The sequence below is a fragment of the Mauremys mutica genome, chromosome 4, assembly GCF_020497125.1.
Source record: "Mauremys mutica isolate MM-2020 ecotype Southern chromosome 4, ASM2049712v1, whole genome shotgun sequence".
Classification (NCBI taxonomy): Eukaryota; Metazoa; Chordata; order Testudines; family Geoemydidae; genus Mauremys; species Mauremys mutica.
In genome coordinates this window covers 92097152-92118500 of record NC_059075.1, presented here as the reverse complement: position 1 = coordinate 92118500, position 21349 = coordinate 92097152, and the positions used below count along the sequence as shown (strand labels likewise).

General features: G+C 39.0%; 1 protein-coding gene across 1 annotated transcript in view; it reads right to left on the bottom strand.

The window, feature by feature from the left end:
- EIF3M (eukaryotic translation initiation factor 3 subunit M) overlaps positions 1 to 21349 on the bottom strand; it is a 28983-nt gene that overhangs the window by 472 nt on the left and 7162 nt on the right. The window contains exons 5-10 of the mRNA XM_045012386.1: positions 21110 to 21204; positions 13452 to 13535; positions 9124 to 9223; positions 8405 to 8486; positions 1025 to 1168; positions 188 to 248 (exon numbers count right to left, since the gene is read on the bottom strand). Coding sequence (XP_044868321.1) covers positions 188 to 248; positions 1025 to 1168; positions 8405 to 8486; positions 9124 to 9223; positions 13452 to 13535; positions 21110 to 21204 — 566 coding nt within the window. The remainder of the gene's footprint in view (positions 1 to 187; positions 249 to 1024; positions 1169 to 8404; positions 8487 to 9123; positions 9224 to 13451; positions 13536 to 21109; positions 21205 to 21349) is intronic.

Sequence of the window (21349 nt, the reverse complement as noted above, 5' to 3'; positions counted from 1 at the left end):
ATTAAATAAGCTAATCACATTCAATCTGAGCTTTAATAAAATTATGATAAATAGCAACTATTTAACTACAGGCAACTGATAGGAACAATACCTTGCTTCTAGTTAAAATATTAAACAGATATATTAAATTAAATAATTAGAACACACTAAATTGTTCTACAAAATGCTGAAAAGAATTAAGTCTTACCTGACAACTACTTTTCTCTGTGTCTGATCAATTTTGCAGTTCACCATCTTTGTCTTTACAGCTGAAAAAAGGAAAATGATTTGAGTGATATTTTCAAGAGACAGCAAGGACATAAAATAGTATAAGCATCTTTAAACTCAAATTCATGTAAATATATACAAGTAATAACTTGCTGGATGTTACAGCCAACAACGAAATAACAATCTGGTAGGCAGAAAAGCAAAGTGATGTAACAAGGTCATCCATGAATTCCTATGTTTTGGTGCCAATCTATTAAAGCAATATCCTGTACAGTTTTTATGAACTGTTCTCCCCTACAAACACATCCTGTTTTAATGACAGCAAGCAAAAACAGATGACAAATTAAACCTGCAAACAATTTATTAGTTCTATAAATGATTTGAAATACAATTCCTGTCACTGAAAAGAAAACACTTCTCAAAAGTCAACAGTTCGCCAAGTCTTTAAATATGATGTTTCACACATGAATTTTTACATAAATTTAGAAATACAAATTGAGGGGAGGGTTTAAACCACATGTGGCTTGACAGACAAGTCTACATTAAAACAAGCAGTACCTTTTCATTACTTAAGTTCTAATATTCTATAGAGCTGCGTACCCAATTTGGCAAACTGCATGTAATTTTCTCTTAAAGATAACCAAGTATCTGTATTATAAGAATGGTGTACTCAGCTTGTGTGTGTTAAACATCTGACACTCATGTAAGACCCAAATCATATCTGTGCTAAAAAATCCTAAAACAAGGAATTAGTTTTAGAATAAAAACAGTCCTCATGAAAAAAGTGTGTAAAATATAGCATGCTAACTCTTCTTACCATCAATGACAAATGCTTCTACATCATCTGCTCCAATCTGAAGTTCCTGCTGCATTGTGTCAAATGAGATTTCTTTGTTTTCCACTGCCATTCCCATAAAAGTAAGTAGTCTCATTTTTGCCATATTCTGCTCATGTAACAAGCCTGCACAACAGAGCATTGATAGTTTATGGGTATGAATTATAAATTTGATAAACAAGTTTAACTATTTTCCACATTCTTTCTACTACATATGCCTCAGAATAATTTCAAATTCACTTAGGGAACATTTACTGAAATGATGTAATCTGGATTTATCAGCATTCCTGCATCTACCTTGTGCTTTACAAAAACACCCAATTTGCTCTTAGGTTCTTCTGGACCCAGTTGTTGGCGCTAAAAGTGCAGAAAAATGCAGAAAAACAGCAAAATCTTGGGTCTTGATCAACTAGTGAACAGTCAGCTCACATCTCCTTGAGACGTAACAGAATTTAGATACTCCAAATCAGTTACAGCAGAATGTCAGAGGATGTGGGGGGGGGGGGGGGGGAAGACAAAATTAGTTCAAAGTGCATCACCAGATAGAAGAGAAGCACACTGGAACAGGGAAGCCCAAATGACCCTAATGGTGCCCAACCCCCCTCCTACCGCTACAATATCCTGAACTCACATACCCCTTGGTCCTCTTCCAGTATACACATACCCTGTGGCTAAGACTAAAACGGAAGGCGGCTCCTTGAAAACAACTTCTCTCTTGATAATGCTCATTACTAAAAGCAGAGATTTTTTTAATAGAAATATATCCTGTTGAGAAAATATATTAGCCTTAACAGGGGACTCCTCTCAAACTTCAGATAACAACACAGGACACCTAGTGGCAATGTATTCCCTGACATGCAGAAATGAAAACACAGTAAAGGAAATGGAAACATACCTACTCATATAACCCCCACCACCATAGCACAAGTGGTGTCAATTGTCAGTGTATTATCTTTACAACATGCCTGTGATGTAGGAAAGTGCTACTGTGCTCATCTTATGGATGGGGACACAGGCACAGAGATTACATGACTTTCTAAGGTCCTTCACAGAGCAGGGAACTGAACCAGGATCTCATGAATCCCAGATCAAGCCGTAAGAACTAAATCATCCTTCCTTTCTCAAGCAAGGCCTCCCCAACTGTCACACCTTATCTAGATATTCTTATTCAACCAATCAAGTTTTGGGGGCTAAATTCTAGAATCTGCATAAAATTTAATTAAAATTAACTTCAGTCACTTTAATCCAGTGTAACGGATATTCACACTGCTCAGTAAAGATTTAAGTTTGAAATTTATAACATCTGTACCCTAATAAAAGATCAGGGAAGCACATTATTACAGGACATCATGGTGTGTTAATTAGCAATAATTATGATGCAGGCTCCCAATCTGGCACAGATTCAACAAAAATGTGATCATCATAACTCAAATGAACAAGAACCACCAGCAACTATAGCTAACTGGGTGTAATGGAAATCAACAGCCATCAAAAAATCAATTAGTGCACATTAACCCTAATTAACAAATGCAAATGAGATGCTGATTAACTTTTTGAAGCAAGAAAGGTTGCTGATAACACCAGATTAGATGTGGACATGTTAGGGCGATTCAGTTGACACAAGATAATGCTACTGTTGGCCTAAGTTGTCAGCATTAATAAAACAACAAATTGTAACAAACTGATGCCACCTGTAGGAGCCTTTATTGAATAGCTTTTACAGACTAGTTTCATTTTTAATTAGTACTGAATCCAAAACAAGATTAAAACAGAAGTACTCTATTAGATGCCAAATCTTACTACTTATAATTAATTTGACTCTGTTATTCACATTAATATTTATAATTTCAAAGCATCATTGCTATCAAGAGGAAACAGCTAATTAAAAAAAATTCAGGAAAATAAGTTTAAAATGAGGCTATTTACAAAACTACAGCCAAATGTTCCTGAGAGATTTCTGTATTCTTTTCTATCCCTGCAACCGATTTTTAAAAGGTTTAGATTAAATGTGACCAGAATATGCTGTTACCATTGTAATCCAAAACTACTTTTATATACATGTAGAATCCTGGCCAAGACAAAGAGATTCCTTACATAATTTTCTGACAGTTCAAACAAACACCAGGAAGTGAGAAAGCTATTAAAATTGGAGACAGAGTAACTTTTTCCATTTAAAAATAATTTTCAGTTAGAAAAGTGTAAGTTTTACAAGAATTAGCATATATTAAATATACTGAAAATCTCTACATTTTCAGATTTAAGGTATTTACTGATTAAACCTGTATATAGGAAAGGAAGCAAGAACAGTATGGATCATATTGGTGGGGGGAGCATAACACATAATAGATGTGAAGCATTTACTGTAAATTAATTCTCTGTATATTTAAAAAATCAGCAAAACTGCATTTTCAGCAATTATTTCTAGGAACAGACAAGCAACTTATTTGTGGAGATTCAAATGTATGAAAAATGTATGAAAAAGACGGCCTATTTTGCACTAAGACAGTTCTATCGTCATTTCTATGCTTTTCTGATGTTTCAAAAACACTCATGCAAACAGTAGCTGTGCTCTACCCTATCTACAATATACAAAGTGTGGCCATCAAACAGCAGGCCTTCTTTTGTTCATAAAATCGAAGTGCATATTGATGTTTCTAGTCATACTTTTATATTTTAATACAAAGTACCAGTGTCTTAAAGTTTTCAGTAAAATTATTCTCAGACTCATACTACAATCCATTAAACCAAATGATGCCCATGTTACATTGCACTAAACTATGTTTTGTTTTACAAAACTATAACATTTTTCTCAAATGAGGACAGTCCTGGTATTCAAGTGTCATTTCAAAATCAAAATTATAAAAAAAAAATATTTTTTATGGAAACATTTATTCATTACCAATATGTCAAAACCTTAATGTAGTAATAAAAAAATCTGCATCATTGAGCAATTTCTGCATTGTCACTGACCCCTGTCCTAAAAAGCCGCAATATAGAAAACATAATTTTACTGCATGCAATAGCTTATGAACCAGTGCTCCTTTGAAACAGTCAATTACACATCAATGGGGGAGTGTCAAAGTGTTAATTACTACTCCTTTTTTCCACAGTGTGTAAATAAAGAGGGTGCTGACATTAACATTCCATCGCATAGCTTCATGTGATGAAACAAATTAACTGGGACAGAATGTGGTTTGCCAAAGCATAATGCATCAGCAATGCACAAACATTTGCATCTCTTTATCGTACTGTACTTCACCCTTGTTATACAGCTATGTGGTAGAAGTTAAATCATTTAAGCAATAAAAGTTTAGAAGTAAAGGCAGAGGAATCCTCTTTTTTAAGCTATGAATAATTAAGTGCTCATGAAAGTACAGGATCAATAGATCCTTCCAGGTATGGTGTGGGTAGATATGGTATAAGCTTCCTCACACAGTACTGACCTGTACAACAAACCACAACAAACACGAATCTTGGCAGCTGAACAAAGGGCCAATCACACCAAATTGTGAAAAACTGCTTGGTGAGCTCTGAATCTAGAAAATGGGAACTAAGGGATTGTCTACTCTTGAAAGTAGATGGGTGAGCATAAGGTATTGTGTGAATTCAAAGTCTTTTGGCTATTTCTGAATACAATTCCTTGTGTGACACTTATTTTGGAATAAGAGTACCTTGTTCCTGTTAAGCTTAATCCACTTTCAAAGTGGGTTAAACTGAATCAGAAAAGGCACCTTTATTCTTGAATAAGACTACTAAATTAGTTGCCATCTCGGATTTAAACAAGATGAGAGGCCAACTCTGACTGAAATATTGACCCCCAACTCACTGTCACTTTGAACCCTACATGCACTCTTAAAGCTTGTCTACTCTAGAAAGTTGCTATACCAGTATAGTTAAAGCAGTACAACTTCCCTAGTGTGGATGCAGCTCTACCGCTATAAAGGTACTTTATACCAGCTGATATAGCTATAACTAAAGCGGTATATAAGGCACCTTTCAGGTAACATTGTGTCCACATTAGGACTTTTACTGATATAACTATTTTGGTGAAAAAGATCACCTTCCCTAATCAAAATAGTTATACAGGCCAAATAGTAGGATAGACCAAAGCCGTACTATTATCTGAATCAAAAGTTTTGCAGGGTTTATAAATACAGAATACATAAAAGATCTGCTCAGTGATTTAAAAATCTAAACAATTTCAGATGTGTATATGAAAAAATGCTTTGGTATCAAATTATTTAAAAATTAATGAATTTTATAAAATTCTGCATACAGAGCACTCTTCAGAAGCCAGGATGAAACGATTATGCTTGTAGACTGACGACTGATGTCAAGGCTCTGAGCCATAACACCATGGTAGTAAGGCATCCATAGTTATAAGGCAGGAGGTGAGAGGATCCCTTACTGGTCTGGATGGTACCCCAAATGTCACAGTAGACCAAGCCTTATAAAATGTTTTGCATTGTTTTCTTAGAGAATACACAAAAGATGTGCTAAGTGATTTAAAATTTAAATCTAAACAATTTTAGTTCTGCATATGAAAAAATGCTTCTGTATCAAATTATTTAAAAGTTAATGCATTTTTTGAAATTATGCATCTAAAGCATTCTTCAGCAGAGTTTTCTTAAGGTACCCCATGTTCCCAAAATGAAGCACATTCCAGGGGTGTCTTGCCAAGATGAGGGCTTCACTCCAGAACCTCAAATGTGAATTTATATTTTGTTATGCTAACTGTTTTGGATTTCTGGACAAACATATCCATTTAAAGCTCAATTTCTGATGCCTGTAAGAGAACTCTCTCATTCAGTCTTATGACATACAACTTATGACAAGTTAACTGTCCAACTATCTCACAATATAAAAAGTGTAACGTGTCACAGTAACCTTCTCCCCCGTCCCCTGCTGTTATTCACTGTAATTATTGTGTAACTGACATTGCCAGGTTATTGGGAGAAGTTACATGAGCACTAATGTAATGAAGTAAAAACGGTGAGATTATTTTGTAAATGTGTAACTATTCAGAAGAGTGGAGAGAGAGAGAAAAGAGTTAGCTCTGCTCAATAATTCTTTGTGCTCTTTAACCCATTTTTAAAATATGTTCTTAACGGAAGCTGTCAGCCCTTTATTAAACAAGCACAAGCCACACTGCATTAAAAAAATGGAACACAGGAATTACTATACTGAATTAGGTTATTGATGGATCTCATCTGGTACCACATCACCAGCAAGAACTGCTTCAGAAGAAGGTGTAAACCCTTCAAAACCCAACAATTATGCAATAACATGCCCATGGAGTAACTTATTCCTAACCCCAGGTAGCTGTTTTATGTCCCACAACATGAGGATTAAATTTCCCTTTGAATTTTTTATTAAAGCTTGACACATTCTTGTGGCAGTGAGTACCACAGATTAGTTGTGTGGTTAAAAAAAACTATTTGCTTTTATGATTTTAAAATTGGTTTAATTTTAATTTGTTTGAATGCCTGCCTACATTTGTACTCATTTATATTATATGCTTATTCTCATTTAAGAAACTGGAATCCTAATATTTCAGCCCAATCTATCTTCTACAATAAGGGAGTGGAACACGGTGTATGCTTTGATGCATGGATTGTATAAAACATTAAGTGGAATTAAATGTCACATTTAAACAACCTTTTATGTATCTGGCCCTCTCCATAATCATTTAGATTCTCAAGACCAACTGGTTTGCTTGAAAACATCCATTCCTGAGCTGAATATGAAAAAGATGATACTGCTTTGAAGCTTCATAGTCATTACTGAGATAACTATCCATTTAAATCATACTAAGACTTTACTTGACCATCACAAAACTAATAAGTTTTCCTCCTCTTAAAGCCACCAGGCAATTAGTTTATGCTCAGGAACAAGTCAATTTTCTGATCCCTATTCAGGTACACCTCTGCCTTGATATAACGCTGTCCTTGGGAGCCAAAAAAAGTCTTACCACGTTTTAGGTGTTATATTGAACTTGCTTTGATCCACCCGAGTGCGCAGCAGCCCCCCCGCCCCCGGAGCACTGTTTTACCGCGTTATATCCAAATTCGTGTTATATCGGGTGGCCTTAGATCGAGGTAGCGGTGTACTTAATTACTACATTGATACTTCATAAATTTTAGTTTGCTTCGATTCAGCTTAGCATTATCACATGTAAACAAATGTTTAGAGCAGGCATAGTCAATTATTTTTTGTCAAGGTCCAAATTTCTTGGTCAAGGTATAGTCAAGGTCCAGACTCCAAAGAAAATAATAAAACAATAATGATAATAATAAGTAAATAAAAAGATTTCAGGCTCCATTCAAAAGCATCTGGTGGTCCGGATTAGTCTCACAGCCTGCCTATTGATTACCACTGGTTTAGAATGTCACAAATTTCAAATTCTTGTACAACATAGAAGTGTTACCAACAGGTTTGTTAAGGACTCCATTACAATTATACCTAATTACAATTAACACCACCTATGAAACACAGTACCTGAATAGTAGATAAAAGAAAAGAAATCTACAGGCACTTGTCTTTCTATACACAAAAATGTATTAAAGCAAGTACCAGGAAAACGTATTAAGATGTCTGACATGGGATTGCTCTTACTTGAAAATGACAAGCACATTATTTGCTGCTAGAGAAAGGAATGTATGAGCTCAAGACAAACTGTAGCCTTGTCGCAAGATGGATGGCGAGCTAAGAGGTCTTAACCTCAATGAATAAAGAACTCGTGGCAAAGGCCCCAAAGTTTAAACTGGGGTGTGGAAAGGAGACAGGTAGTATTAACTTGTTCTAGCTAAGAATAAGCCACAATTAAATGTACCTCCAAAGTCATTAAGAAAGAGTTTCTAAATACAACTCTCTACCCCGATAGAACGCTGTCCTCGGGAGCCAAAAAATCTTACCGCATTATAGGTGAATCCACATTATATTGAACTTGCTTTGATCCCCCCCTCCCGCCCCCCCCCACCCGAGCGCTGATTTACCATGTTATATCCGAATTCGTGTTATATCGGGGTAGAGGTGCATCTGTAATTAAAGCCTAGTACCTGTTAGGTTCAGTAGCCATCTGCCTCTTTGCAGACATCACTATACTCTCTATACACATAAACCAGTAAGCTGTAATGTAGGGCACAGGCAGGACAGGGAAGTGTGCCACAATTTATAATTCTACAACAGTTGTTAAAGCCCATAATAGGGGATGCCAGGCAACTTTTAAAATTTAAAAAAAAAAAAAAAAAAAAAAAAGATTAAGCTTTGAACCAACTGAGCAGAGAAGGCCTTTGAAAGTTCCATATCCAAAGCCATGGAAAGAGTACTAGAAAGTCAGAAATGCAATCATTTAAAACTTACCAAGTGAGTCAATGAAGTCTTTGTTGTTCTGATAAAATTTGACGTAGGATGCTAATTTTGCACTTACAAAAATGGTCAAAAGCTAAAGAGAAGAAGGAAAACCTCAAATATAAAAACAGTTTAACTACATTTCATTACAGTCAAACTGAACAGGTACCTCATGAGCATTTGCACTGAAGGCACATGAAAAGGTCAGATGCAGTTTAATGAATCTCTCTGAATGTACTTACAAAACGCAAATTGCATCAGAAAAAAAAAAAAGAACGAAGTTAACCATTTAGGGCCAACATCTTCCACTAGATAATGACCACTCCCACTAACTTCAAAATGGACAATTTGTCTTGAGCTTGTTTTCCCAGCCCCTACTTCTGACTTCAAAGGCAGTTGGTGCCTATGTATCTGATGGCAAAATTTGGATCTTAATGACAAGATTTCCTTACCCAAAGTGCACTTGCTTTAGTGATTATCTGTGAAGATCATATTCATCATCTTAAATTAGAGTTGTACCTTGTTCTTACAATTAGTCTAAGGAAACAAACTGCAAATAATTTTGTAAATTAATCCCTTGCTCAAGCATCTCTTGCAGTCCAATGGTCATTGTTCCTGCATAGGATGCAGCTGAAGTAAGTCCACTTCAAAATAGATTAAATCAACAAAGAAAAAAAAAGCCCACTGCAGGAGATGTCAAAACAACTTGTCTGAAAACCAAAGTTACTTACATCATGGATAAGTTCTCCTTCCAAAAATTTCACTGGTTTTAAGGCAAGAAGATGGTCGAAGAGAAAGGTATTTGGGTCCTTCAATGCTCGGACAATACATCTAGTTAGGGAAGGAAAGTACACATGGGTTACAATAAATAAATGCACTGCCAATTAAATTATAATATAATTTCACTAGAAAGCACTGTGGAAGTGCACATTAATCTCAAAATGCTTACCAAATTATTCATAAACAATAGGCTCGCATCACCATTATGAATATGGAAGTATTTTTAACCCCCATTTTAAAGAAGGGGAAAACAGTCTCAGTGATTTGTCCAACATCATAAAGAAAATCTATGTCAGAGCATAAAAAAAGAACCAGATCAAATCTTCCTATCCTGTGCTTTAGCTATACACTTGTTTTGTATTCCCTTACGTAATTTAAATAAATAAAGATGGGTAAATTATCTTTAATATCACCTATAAACTTCAGAGAACTAAGTCACTTTGGGAAGATGGATTAGACTCAGACATGTGACACAAAGCAGAACAAACACCAAGAAGCTTAAACATACTAGGTTCATAATTTACTAGTTTCAGCTTAAAAACTTTAAACAGTCCTATAAAGTTTCTATAACTCCTGAAAAAAACACTTTTTGTTAAACTGCATGCTTAGTAATTATATTTACAGGTAAGTAACCCACTTTTAGGATAGTATTAATATTTCACTAGGGCTTAGAAGTCCCAACAGAGATTGTAAGCCTATTGCATCAGGCATTGTTCATTTACTGTAAAAGACACATGCCTGGAAAGCTCACAGTCTGAAAAAATAAGACAAATAAAACAAATGGAAGCAAAGTAGTATTAGGATTATCCCACTTTACAGATAGAGAAGTGAGGCATGAAAAAATTAAGTGACTTGCCCAAGGTCACCCAGGAAGTCTGAGATAGGGCAGGACTGATCCTAGATCTCCTGAATGCCTTAACCTCAAGGCCACTCCACTCTTGACAACACCGCTAACTGGTAACAACAAAAGTACTTGGTCACCAGACTATAATATACAAGCAGAAACACGTATTTAGTATTGACAGTTTGGTCTGCAAGTCTTTAGAGTATGGTTTTTGTACGTAGATATGGGTATTTGGTGCCAGTAAGTATGCAAATGTTAATTCAGTAATATAAGCAGATCTGGTATCAATGACTACAGTTAAGATTGCCTAACACTCTCCATTATGAAAACTTATTTTCGGATGCTCTAATTTTGCCAAACTTTAATCATTTTTGCTGAAACTCCCCAGCTCTCTTCCTCAGACTAAATACCTCCCCTAGCCCCCTATTTCAGTGAAAACAGTTCAGCCATTTTAGAGAACAAGACTAAGAAAATTAGACAGTTTTGACAACCCTATCCCCTCAACCCAACTGTTTTGTTGATAAACTCTAGTATTTCCATGCTTTGGAACAAGAACTTGAAACATGGCAGAGGAGAATCTTAGGGCCAGGAAGGTGCATTTCTACTCTTCCTGTGAAAACTAACAGAACTGGCAGAGTTAAAAGACTGGAAAAAAAAATCATAATTTGCACATGCTCAGTAGAGCTTGTTAGATGGTGCTAAAATCTCCAAACATGCTAACTAACCTGAGCACGCTCCTAGCCTAGCCACTGAGCATTCTAGAAGGCAGAGACCAAGACGGGTTGGGCTGGAAACCAGGAGGAGACCACCAGTTAGTTCTGGTTATCCCACTGGTAGTTATTAATTCTGTGCACTTTGCAGCCATTATTGCTGAGCCAGGCCTCAATCTCTAACTTAGGAGGCAGTCAGGCAACACTCACTCATTTTACAAATAAGGTAACAGATGTACTTTTTAAAAAAAAAGTTTGCTTTTTAAGAGCAGGGGAAATTAATGTTTTTCTAAAGTAGCATTTTTATGTAAAATTGAAAAAAGTCAGGCACTCAAGAGCTAGAATTGCCAAAATCAAAGTTGTTTGTTGCAAGCTTAATTCAGCCCTCTCACATGTGCTACAGTAAGTCTTTAAAAACAACAGGAGTACTTGTGGCACCTTAGAGTACTCCTGTTCTTTTTGCTGATACAGACTAACATGGCTGCTGCTCTGAAATAAGTCTTTAATTACATGATCACATGCTGTTTGTTCTACAGCATCCTGTGCACAGAATGAAGCAGATAGCTGCAAGAGAAAAGAGGTGTGCTTATGTTTAAGGCACTGGACTGAGACCCTGAAGAGCTGTCCCCTCTGTCTGCATCTGCCACAAGCTTCTTATGCAATACTAGATAAGATTACTAAATTGCCAGGTCAACCTTAATTATAGCATTTGCTATCTATTGAGAGTTTGACTTTGCAGCATTTACACTCTTTTCACACATATATATTAAATACAAAAAACCTAAGGCTAACATCTATCCATATATACATGTAATCTTATCTGCACTTGTTTGTTCATGTGCTAGAAATAGCTTAATGGCCAGTACAAAATATTACTTGTATTGATTTCAGGATTGTGAGCTGTGATCAGTTACCTATCTCCTTTAACCACATTCTAGGTCAGAGTTGGGCAAACTACGGCCCAGGGGCCACATCCGGCCCGCGGGACCGTTCTCCCCTGCCCCTGAGCTCCTGGCCCAGGAAGCTAGCCCCTGGCCCCTCCCCTGCTGTTCTCCCTCCCCCGCAGCCACAGCTCACTGCGTCACCGGCACAATGCTCTGGGTGGCGAGCTCCTGGGGCAGTGCAGCTGCAGAGCCTGGCCTGACCCAGTGCTCTGTGCTGTGTGTGGCTGGCTCCAGCCGGGCGATGCGGTTGCCTGTCATGGTGCAGCCACACCACTACCCACCGGTGCTCCAGGCAGCACAGTAAGGGGGCAGGGAGCAGGGGAGGGGGGTTGGATAGAGGGCAGGGGAGTTCGGGTTGGTGGTCAGGGGCCAGGGGTATGGATAGGGGTCGGGTGGTCAGAGAGCAGGGGAACAGGGGGGTTGAATGGGGGCAGTCAGGGAGAAGGGGTGGTTGGATGGGGCAGAGGTCCGGGGGGGCAGTGAGGAAGGAGGGGTTGGATGGGGTGACAGGAGGCAGTCAGGGATGGGGATTCCGGGGGCGGTTGGGGACAGGGAGAAGGGGTGATTGGATGGGGCAGGGGTCCCGGGAGGCAGTCAGGAAGGAGAGGTGGTGTTGGATGGGGCAGTGAGGGGCAGGGGAAAGTTAGGGGCGGGGAGTCCGGGGGCAGTCAGGGAACAGGGGGTGTTGGATGGGGCAGGAGTCCTGGGGGGCTGTCAGGAGCGAGAAGCAGAGGGAGTCAAATAGGGGGCAGGGGCCGGGCCACGCCTGCCCGTTTGGGGAGGCACAGCCTCTGCTAACTGTCCCTCCATACAATTTCTGAAACCCGATGTGGCCCTCAGGCCAGAAAGTTTGCCCGCCCCTGTTCTAGGTGAAGGATTGTCTAGTGATCCATAGTGTGGTGATTCATGTAGTTGCTCCTGTTAATATTCTGAATTTAAATAACTTTATTGAGTAGATCTGAGGGAGTGCTACATTCCCCAAATGTAACAATGTTATCACATACATAAAAGCTAACAAAAAAAACCTTTTGATGTATGTGTGACCAAACTGTTTAAATCTGTGGGTACTCACAGAAAATGGTGACCTATTTGCTCACACTCTCCAGAAGATGTTAGGGTTCAATCCATTTAAACAAAACTGAACTACAGCATCCACTGCAAAAAATTCATTTCCTCAATTTATTGCATAAGAGTCAACATATGGTAATTTACTCAGCGAGAGCAATGAAAGTGACCAACAGGAACTACTTAAAAGTATCCCATAACAGTAAGACACAGCACTGAATGAACTCAATAGCAAGGATGACACTTTTCACAACATTTTGAATATAACCATTATAACCTTCTTTCCATGTTATCCAAAGCCATGAAATGGTGTCTTGTACTCCATGAGACCTCCCAGCATACCCTCTGGGGAGTGGTGAAGGCTCAGAAAAATGGCCTTTTATAAAAAGTAGATAATTTTAAAGCGTATTTCATATACAGTAACCTTCGTAAAACCATTCCCTCTGCTGCCCACAAGCACTTCCTGACCTCTAACCCTCTAGCAACAGGCCAGCACAATCCTGTGTGTTTTGAGACCAACAGAAGATTGAAAGGTAGGAAGACACTCAGAGGAATCAGCTGAACATGGTTTATGGGGTTTAGCAAAGCTTTGGCATTTACAAGTCAGTTGTGCAACTGACTGTTCAATGCTCTCATTATTTGGGGCACTCAGCACATAACCATGCAATTACTGCATTACAAGCCACCTTCAAGGAAATCCAAGAGTTGCATATTACCTGTGAGCATCAACTCTAGCCTGGGAAGCATTATCCTCTGTGTAACTTCCCAACAGTTCCACCATTACTTTGGCTGCAGAGTCACTATGGGGGGGAAGAGAGGAAAAAAGTGTTACCTCAGGAGTGCTGAAAAATAATTACAAGCTTCTCAAATATTTAAATAACTCCATTATGAAGTTATAGTTCACCTGAAATTGTATTTGAAAGGACGTGGATGATCAATTTTAATTGCAGTGAAGAGGACAAATTAGCTAAATGTATTCATTCAATTGTGGTTTTACCAAATGTTTATCTTCACCCTTCATTTCATTCTCTTAAATTGATAAATTACCTGCTAGTTATGGAAAGCTTTCCTAGCTGGGAACCGCTTTATGTGATTCACTAGAATACTCTGCTTGCACACATCTGGATCTAATCACTGCAGAATAAGTAGTACTGCACAGTTTACTTCAAAATGCAAGATGGCATGTTTAAAGATCATTTATGGTCAGAAAAGTGACTATGTAAAAGCAGCACCTTCTTACTTAACAGATCTGTTCTGTGAGCATTCAGAATGACATCTAGTGTCAAAATTAAGTTTTTACTACATTTTGCTCCTGTAAACCTAGCAAAGCAAATAAAGCTGAGAGTGAGCCAGATTGTTCTCTCACTCACATTCACACAATTAAGTTCTAATTGCAGAATTTTTATTATTGGTCATGATGTGAAAGTCAGAAAGAACTCAGCTTTGGTTTGCCAGGCTTACCTTTAGAAAAAAATCTTTACAAGTAAACGGAGTAAAACTTGATATGGAAAGCTGTGGTCTTGTCTACATTGAAGGTTTTGGTGAGGGTTTTTTGTGGGTTTTTTACAATAGCCTACCAGTGCTATCAACAATGGAAATGCTAGTGCAGACCAGTTCCTAATTAGATGATGGAGTAGTAAACACATGAGTGATTGATGTATATGTGAATGATTTCACCACTGCTAGCTGTAGTGAAGCCACCAGCTGCTGGAGGTTTCACAAAAGCTTCAGCAAGACCAATACCATTGCTATAGTCACCTTTCAGAAGGTATAACTACAAAATAAGAGACTAGCAGTTTTCCACATGGACAGAAGGTTTGACCTTTTCTTTAATGATGCAAACTTTCTGAATGACTCACTGAGACCTGGACAATATTACCAGTAAGAATTTAACCAGTTTTGTGTTCTCTACCCATAAAATCACTAACAAGTCTCTCCTGGAACTATCTTACTACTTGCTTTCAAAGGGGCTAATCTACATTTGGAATCAAATCTCAGTCAGAAAGATACTAATTAATGCACTTTTCTGAAAAGTGCATAATACATTCATGAAAAAGATTCCTTCTCCCCTCCTTCCCTCTACACATAACATCCGGGCTCCCTTCACTATCAGCTCTATTTTGCTTGTTAGTAAGAAGATCAAACTGATTATTCTAACCTTCAGAGTGTCAGAGTATTTTTGTAACATGAAAATCTGAACATTTCCTTTACAGCAATTCCAGGCACTGTGGATTTCCTTCTGTGATCCATTAGAATATCTGCAAATTTGTTCTTAAATGAAACAAGTAGAGTTTTATGAATGGAAAGCCTCAGACTGCAAGCTTTAGCAGTATAGTCAGTATGTAACTAGTTACATTTAACCATGAACTCTGAACAAGTCACAAAGGGCAGAAACCAAGTTATGAATCGTAACCACCCACATATGGCTAGCCCATAGGGGGCTCAGGTGAGAGGTGTTTTTGTATTTTTATAGCACTGTTCTTTTTTGCATTATGTTATTATTAAGGAAAATAATATTCAAGAAGACACCTTGCAAAGCTGCCACTTATCAGAGCCTCTATAAGAAGAGGCTTCAAGCTCCCACAGAATTCTGGCATGATGGGAAGCAAGAGATAGCTGATTCAATCTGGAGATGGATCAAATGGGAAAACATCTCTTTTGCCCAAGGTGTTGTGTATGCAGCGGAATCTGTCACAGAACTGCTATTGCTGCAGAATTTTGTTCCATGATCAAAGTTTACTTTTAAAAAAAATTAAGATTCTAGCCCTTTATGGTTGTGAATACAGTTGGTTCACCTTTGGAAAAATCAACTGATGAAGTGCTGTCTGCATAAGGGCTAGTCTACACACAAACTTGCACCAAAATAACAAAAGGTATGACTTAAAAGCTGACAAAGGCATTTTCATGCCCGTCTGCGTGTGAACGATTATTTTGAAAGACAAGAGGTTTAAGTTGTTACAGCCAATGTAATAGCTGTTTGTATGTAGCCTAGCCCTAAGGCAGTGTCTACATTAGAGATTTTTGCACTGGCAAAGTTACACCAACACAGTGCACAGCATAAACCTCTAGTGAAGACACACACAATGAACCAATTTAGGATGAGGTTTACTGTGCGTAGACAATTACCTCAAAATAATGGCTGACAGGCATGAACTGCACAATGCATCTCAGAAAGCTGCTACCTCCAAACCTAGTTATTAAAATTTAGGCCTTGCCTTCACTGTTAAACGTACGTTTTTACTAAAGCACATGAGAGATCCTGAGTTACACAATGAAGACTAGATACTTTAGTTTTAACATTGGACAAACTTGCTGAGGTCTGCCCTATACATGCATCTATTTTAGCAGCAAAGACAAGGACTCAAATGTCAACAATGTTAACTATTTCATTGCTGATCATTTTAGTAGACACATCCAGCTAGTGTGTTTATCTCAAACTGCCTCCTACAACTTCCCAGCTGCCAAAAGCGATGACATTTCCCACCCATCTGCCAAGATTTCCAGTTTCTCCACTGATAATTTAATTTCAATTCTGCAGCACTTTGAAAGTGAAAAAATTAGAAACTAAACTAAAATGAAAAACTCACGAAAAATACTGTTCTGGTTGTAATATTTTCATATTTAACATTAAACTCTATTTTGAATTGATCTGATCTGCTGCAGAATTTAGGACAAGCCTGCTGTGTAGCAATAGAGCCTTGCTCTTACCCTTGCTACAGGGCATTTAGCTCATTTAGAGAAAATATTTGCTGCTCACTTTTTAGAAAACAAAGGAGTTTTCACTTGTACTTCCCGAAAATGTCAAATTAAGAATGTCAAGAAATTCAACTCCCCTCCCCTCCTTTACATTCCCTTAGAACAAGTATAGCAGACATTTCTGCCCTATTTAATTCAGTTCAATTTTGGGTGCTGAACATGGCAACACTTTACAAAAGCTCTCTACTATGCCGTATATCTCCTGTGTTATGCATACTTGTATTTTTAATATTCTTCTAGCAAGACAACCCAGGCAAATACTTTCAGTTGCACTGGCCAATCTAGATGTATGATTAGACAAAAAAATCAATGGGAAGGAGGTACCTGAAACCAGGTATAATAGAGAGGTGAGATGGGGAACAGAGTATACGGGGGGTTTAAACAAGATTTGGAAATCATGAGTCCCTCTACATTTTAAAATCTCAGTGGGAGGATACAACTAATGATCTTGCAAGATCAGTGCTGAGTACTTCCTTGGGAGCACCAGCACACTGGAAGAGAAGAGAGTCTGCTATGCCTAGCAGTTTCACTCTGCTACAGCTGAGCTGCAGCAGCTAAGGCACAAAGCTCTACTGGACAATCTCAGCAGGAAGAGGCACAAAGAGCAGGGAGGGAAAAAACATCTCCCCAACCAAATTCAGCTACCGATAAAGATCTCAGAAATAAGGCAACCCCTGCCATCTTCCAATTTTCCTCAGTTCACTGTGGAAAAATTAATATTGTTTTCTTACTCCAAGGACTCCCGATGATTCTTGAACATTAGAATAGGAGACTTCCGCCAGAAAGTAGCAGGAGAGGTCTCCATAAAGCAAATTCTCCCCTATTACTGTGGGATGGAAGTGTGCATGTTTAACATCTGTATTTAAAGTAGCCTTCAGAAGTTACTGGAACTGTGCATTCTATGGTCATGCATTACGGAAGATCCATTAGCTATACATAGCAATCCATCTTACAACAGCTGGTGAGAAATCAGAAAGTCAAAAACTTCAGTTCTCCAAAATAATTATTTCTCCATGTCCTTTGTTTATAAACAGACAAAGTAATTGAAGTATGTCTTTATCACTTAATTTTTCCATTCCCATTTATCTTTTCATACTGCTAGGTCTAGCAACATTCCTGAATGCTAAGGCTGGAATGCTGCTTTGAGTTTCCCAGAGTATTTGGCAGATAGTGCCTGCCCATTGATCCAGGAGAATGATCTAGGTCAAAGGTCACTCCTTATTTTCCTTCCCCTAAGAAGAGTAAGGTGTTCTGAAAAATCATCCTATTAATTGCAAAGTCTGCACTGACCCAGATGGTAGTACCATGCACGTAGGAGTTTGTGAAAGATATTTCTAATACTTAACTCTATAGTGCAGATATTTTTTACAATTTTGATAGTAAAGTGGAATACATTACCAAAAACAAGACAATTTAAAGAAAAATGAATTCATATACAGATTTGATAACTAGCCAAGTTAGAAAACGGTTAACTGTTTAAAAGACACAATTGGAGCCAATTTGTTAACTTCCTCTTCAATTCAAAGATCTCCAAGTGGAATTTGAAAACGATAATGGAAAAGCAAGGTAGTTCAATTGCAAATAGCTTTTCTTTTAATTAGATGACTTAAATGGATGATCCTTTTTATCTTGGCTTATTTTTAACAACATTTGTAATGTTTGCAGTAAGCTAATTATTGTTTTGCTTTAGAAAAACATAGGGCTCTATAATTCAATTGGTGGAATAAGAAGTTTTTACAGAGTAGAAATATATATTAACTTAGTACTTTTCAAACATAAAGCATATACACTTCATTACATACAAGGTTTTTGGTTAACCTCGCAAAGGATGTGTAAGTATTATTTTGGCCTGAGAGCTGCTATATAGTCTCATCTGTGCAAAAGTATTCTAGTGAAAATGGCTGAATGAGTAAGAAGTTGAATGAAGGTTACAGCTCAGATCCTTGGCTACAGTGAAGCCAGTTTTACACCACAGTATCATTGTAAATCATCCCTGATACCAGCTTAGCCATCTTGGGAGCTTTACCCCAATTTAGAGCAGGATCCCCTGAGTGAGAGCCAACACAGCCATTTCCCAACATCCATGACCAGTGGAACCCATGAGTAGTTGATCCGTTTGCCATATGTGAAATCTAGCAGTTTATACAAACTGAAAACCATTCATCTCAACGATTCATTTAAATAGTTTTTTTTGCCCTCTTCTTGCAGCAGGCAAGTAGCAAAAACCACCACAACAACCATGCTGCCCTCCCAAAAACCTGACCAAAACCTCAAACCTTTAATTACAAGTATTTTAATAACCTCAAATCCTTTTTAATTAAGTGAAGGGAAGGGATACCAAAAGTGTGTGCATAATATTCTGACATGGTGTCAAGTATCAGAGGGTAGCCATGTTAGTCTGTATCCACAAAAACAACAAGGAGTCCGGTGATCAGAAAAAGTGAGGTTTTTTACCCATGAAAGCTTATGCCCAAATAAATCTTTTGTCTTTAAGGTGCCACTGGACTCTTTGTTGTTTTTATAATATTCTGAGGGGCTGTGATAATAAGCATATTAAAATAAGATGCCTGCTTGTCCACAAAGATAAAGAGGGCTGTCCATCTACCATATTTTCCGGCGTATAAGACGGGTTTTTGGGCTAAAAAACAACCCCCAAAAATCGGGGGTCGCCTTATACGCCGGGTATAAACTCCCCACCGCGGCTGGTTTTTAAAAGGCTCTGCGCTGTCCGCCGCAGCGGGCAGCGCAGAGCCCTCTGACTTCCCGCCGCGGCTAGGATTTAAAAGGCTCTGGGCTCCCCGCCGCAGCAGGCAGCGCAGAGCCTTTTACACCCCAGCCGCGGCCGGGAGTCAGAGGGCTCTGGGCTGCCCGCTGCGGCGGGGAGCCCAGAGCCTTTTAAATCCTAGCCGCGGCTGGGGTGTAAAAGGCTCTGGGCTCCCCGCTGCGGCGGGGAGCCCAGAGCCCTCTGACTTCCCCCTGCAGAAGGGGGGGGTCGTCTTATACGGCAAGTATATGGCAAAACTAATTTTTTAATGAAAAAATTAGGGGGTCGTCTTATACGCCGGAATATACGGTACATAAAGGAAGTGAGGCGTGTTAAAATCATACCAAAAATCCTGGAACTGTTGTGTAACAATTCCTTATTTAAATCTGAATGAAAAAAGTTTACTTTTGTGAAGGGAAGGTTTGTGCCTCTTGTTTATCCTTTCTTATCAGTAAATGTAAAGAGTTATGCTGACGTGTGCAAACAAGAGCTGCTGTCAATTTATAAACACTAAAATTAATTTGCAGGTAGACTGTACAGAATTACATAAGATGTCAAATTACTTTGGTCAGCCTAGTTCATTAGATCAAAGACTCCTATTGTGGTCCCCCATGAGATTTTAAAACAATTCAGCAGGTATTATATTAACATTAATTTCCATGTCTAGTGCAAAGCTTTGTCTCAAAAGTAATGTTTATAACAGCACACTGATTGTGATAACTTTGATTAATAGACACCCCACACACACACACACCAACTGAACAATAGAGATGGCACTATACGGATTTAAAACATCAAAGCTCAATTAAACAATAAACTTGGCATAAGCTATCATTTCTAGATGGAAAACAAAAGTTTTACTTTTCTAAGTTTATAGCTTTCAATCAACCCACTACTAACTTTGGTATCTTCTCAGATGGGGTAGGCAAACTTTTTGGCCCTAGAGCCACATCGGGTACAGAAATTGTATGGAGGAACAGATGGGGAGGCATAGCCTCCCCCAGCCTTCCCTAAACAGTGAGGCGTGGCCTGGCCCCCACCCGCCATCCAGCCCCCCAGAACCTCCACCACCATCCAACCCCCCCTGCTCCCCACCCCCCAGGACTCCCACATCCTATCCAAACACCCCTGCTCTCTGCTCACTGACCACCCCCAGGATCCCCGCATCCTATCCAACCTCCCCTGCTCCCCACCCCCGATCACCTCTGGGACCTCCACCCCATCCAACCTCCCCTGCTCTCCACCCCTGACCACCCCCATATCCAACTCTCCCTGCTCCTCGCCTCCCCAAACAGTGCTCTTCCTGCTCCTCGCCTCCCCCCGTCCCAGAATTCTCCTTGCTCCCTGCCATGCCACTCTGGAGCACCAGGTCTAGTAGGGCTATAGCCGTGCCACCCGGCTGGAGCTGCAGCCACGCTGCCCAGACGCTGGGGGAAACTATGACTGCGAGGGAGGCAAGGAGGGAGGGGAGCAGAAGGAGAGGGGCCAGGGGCTAGCCTCTGCCCCATTCACCGTGCTACCGGGGAGTTGGGCTGGCTCCTCCGCAAGCCTGTCCTGACCCTGCTCCCTGGAAGGAGCTCGGGGGCCAGAGGGAAGGGTCCTGCGGGCCGGATGTGGCCTGCGGGCTGTAGTTTGCCCCCCTCTGTTTTAAGAGAAAACGGTTTAACTTAAAATTAAAAGTGCTCTTAAATATTAGTCTAAGTAGTAATAAAAGTATGTCCAGATGTATTTGAGGAGATTGAAAAGATTTACAGTAAAGAATAGTGTAATGAAATACTATTTCCCCCAAATCTCACACTATATACTAATTTAAAACTATTGAAATTCTCTAGTCTCTTATGTAACTCAACATACCTCTTCTTGCAGTCCACCAGTGCATCATATAGCAGTCTCAGAAGAGTATGTTTTTTCTCTGTGCTGAGATTCCAGTCAGAAATCCACTTTCGAACCTACATAGAAAACAATTCAAAAAGAAGTGCTGCTAACGTTTTCTGAAGAGTAATCTGACTGTTAACGTTAGAACTACAAACAGTGCCCACTTAAACATGATCCAAGCTCCTCAAGAGGAAAAAGAATGATGGAAAGGATCTTTCC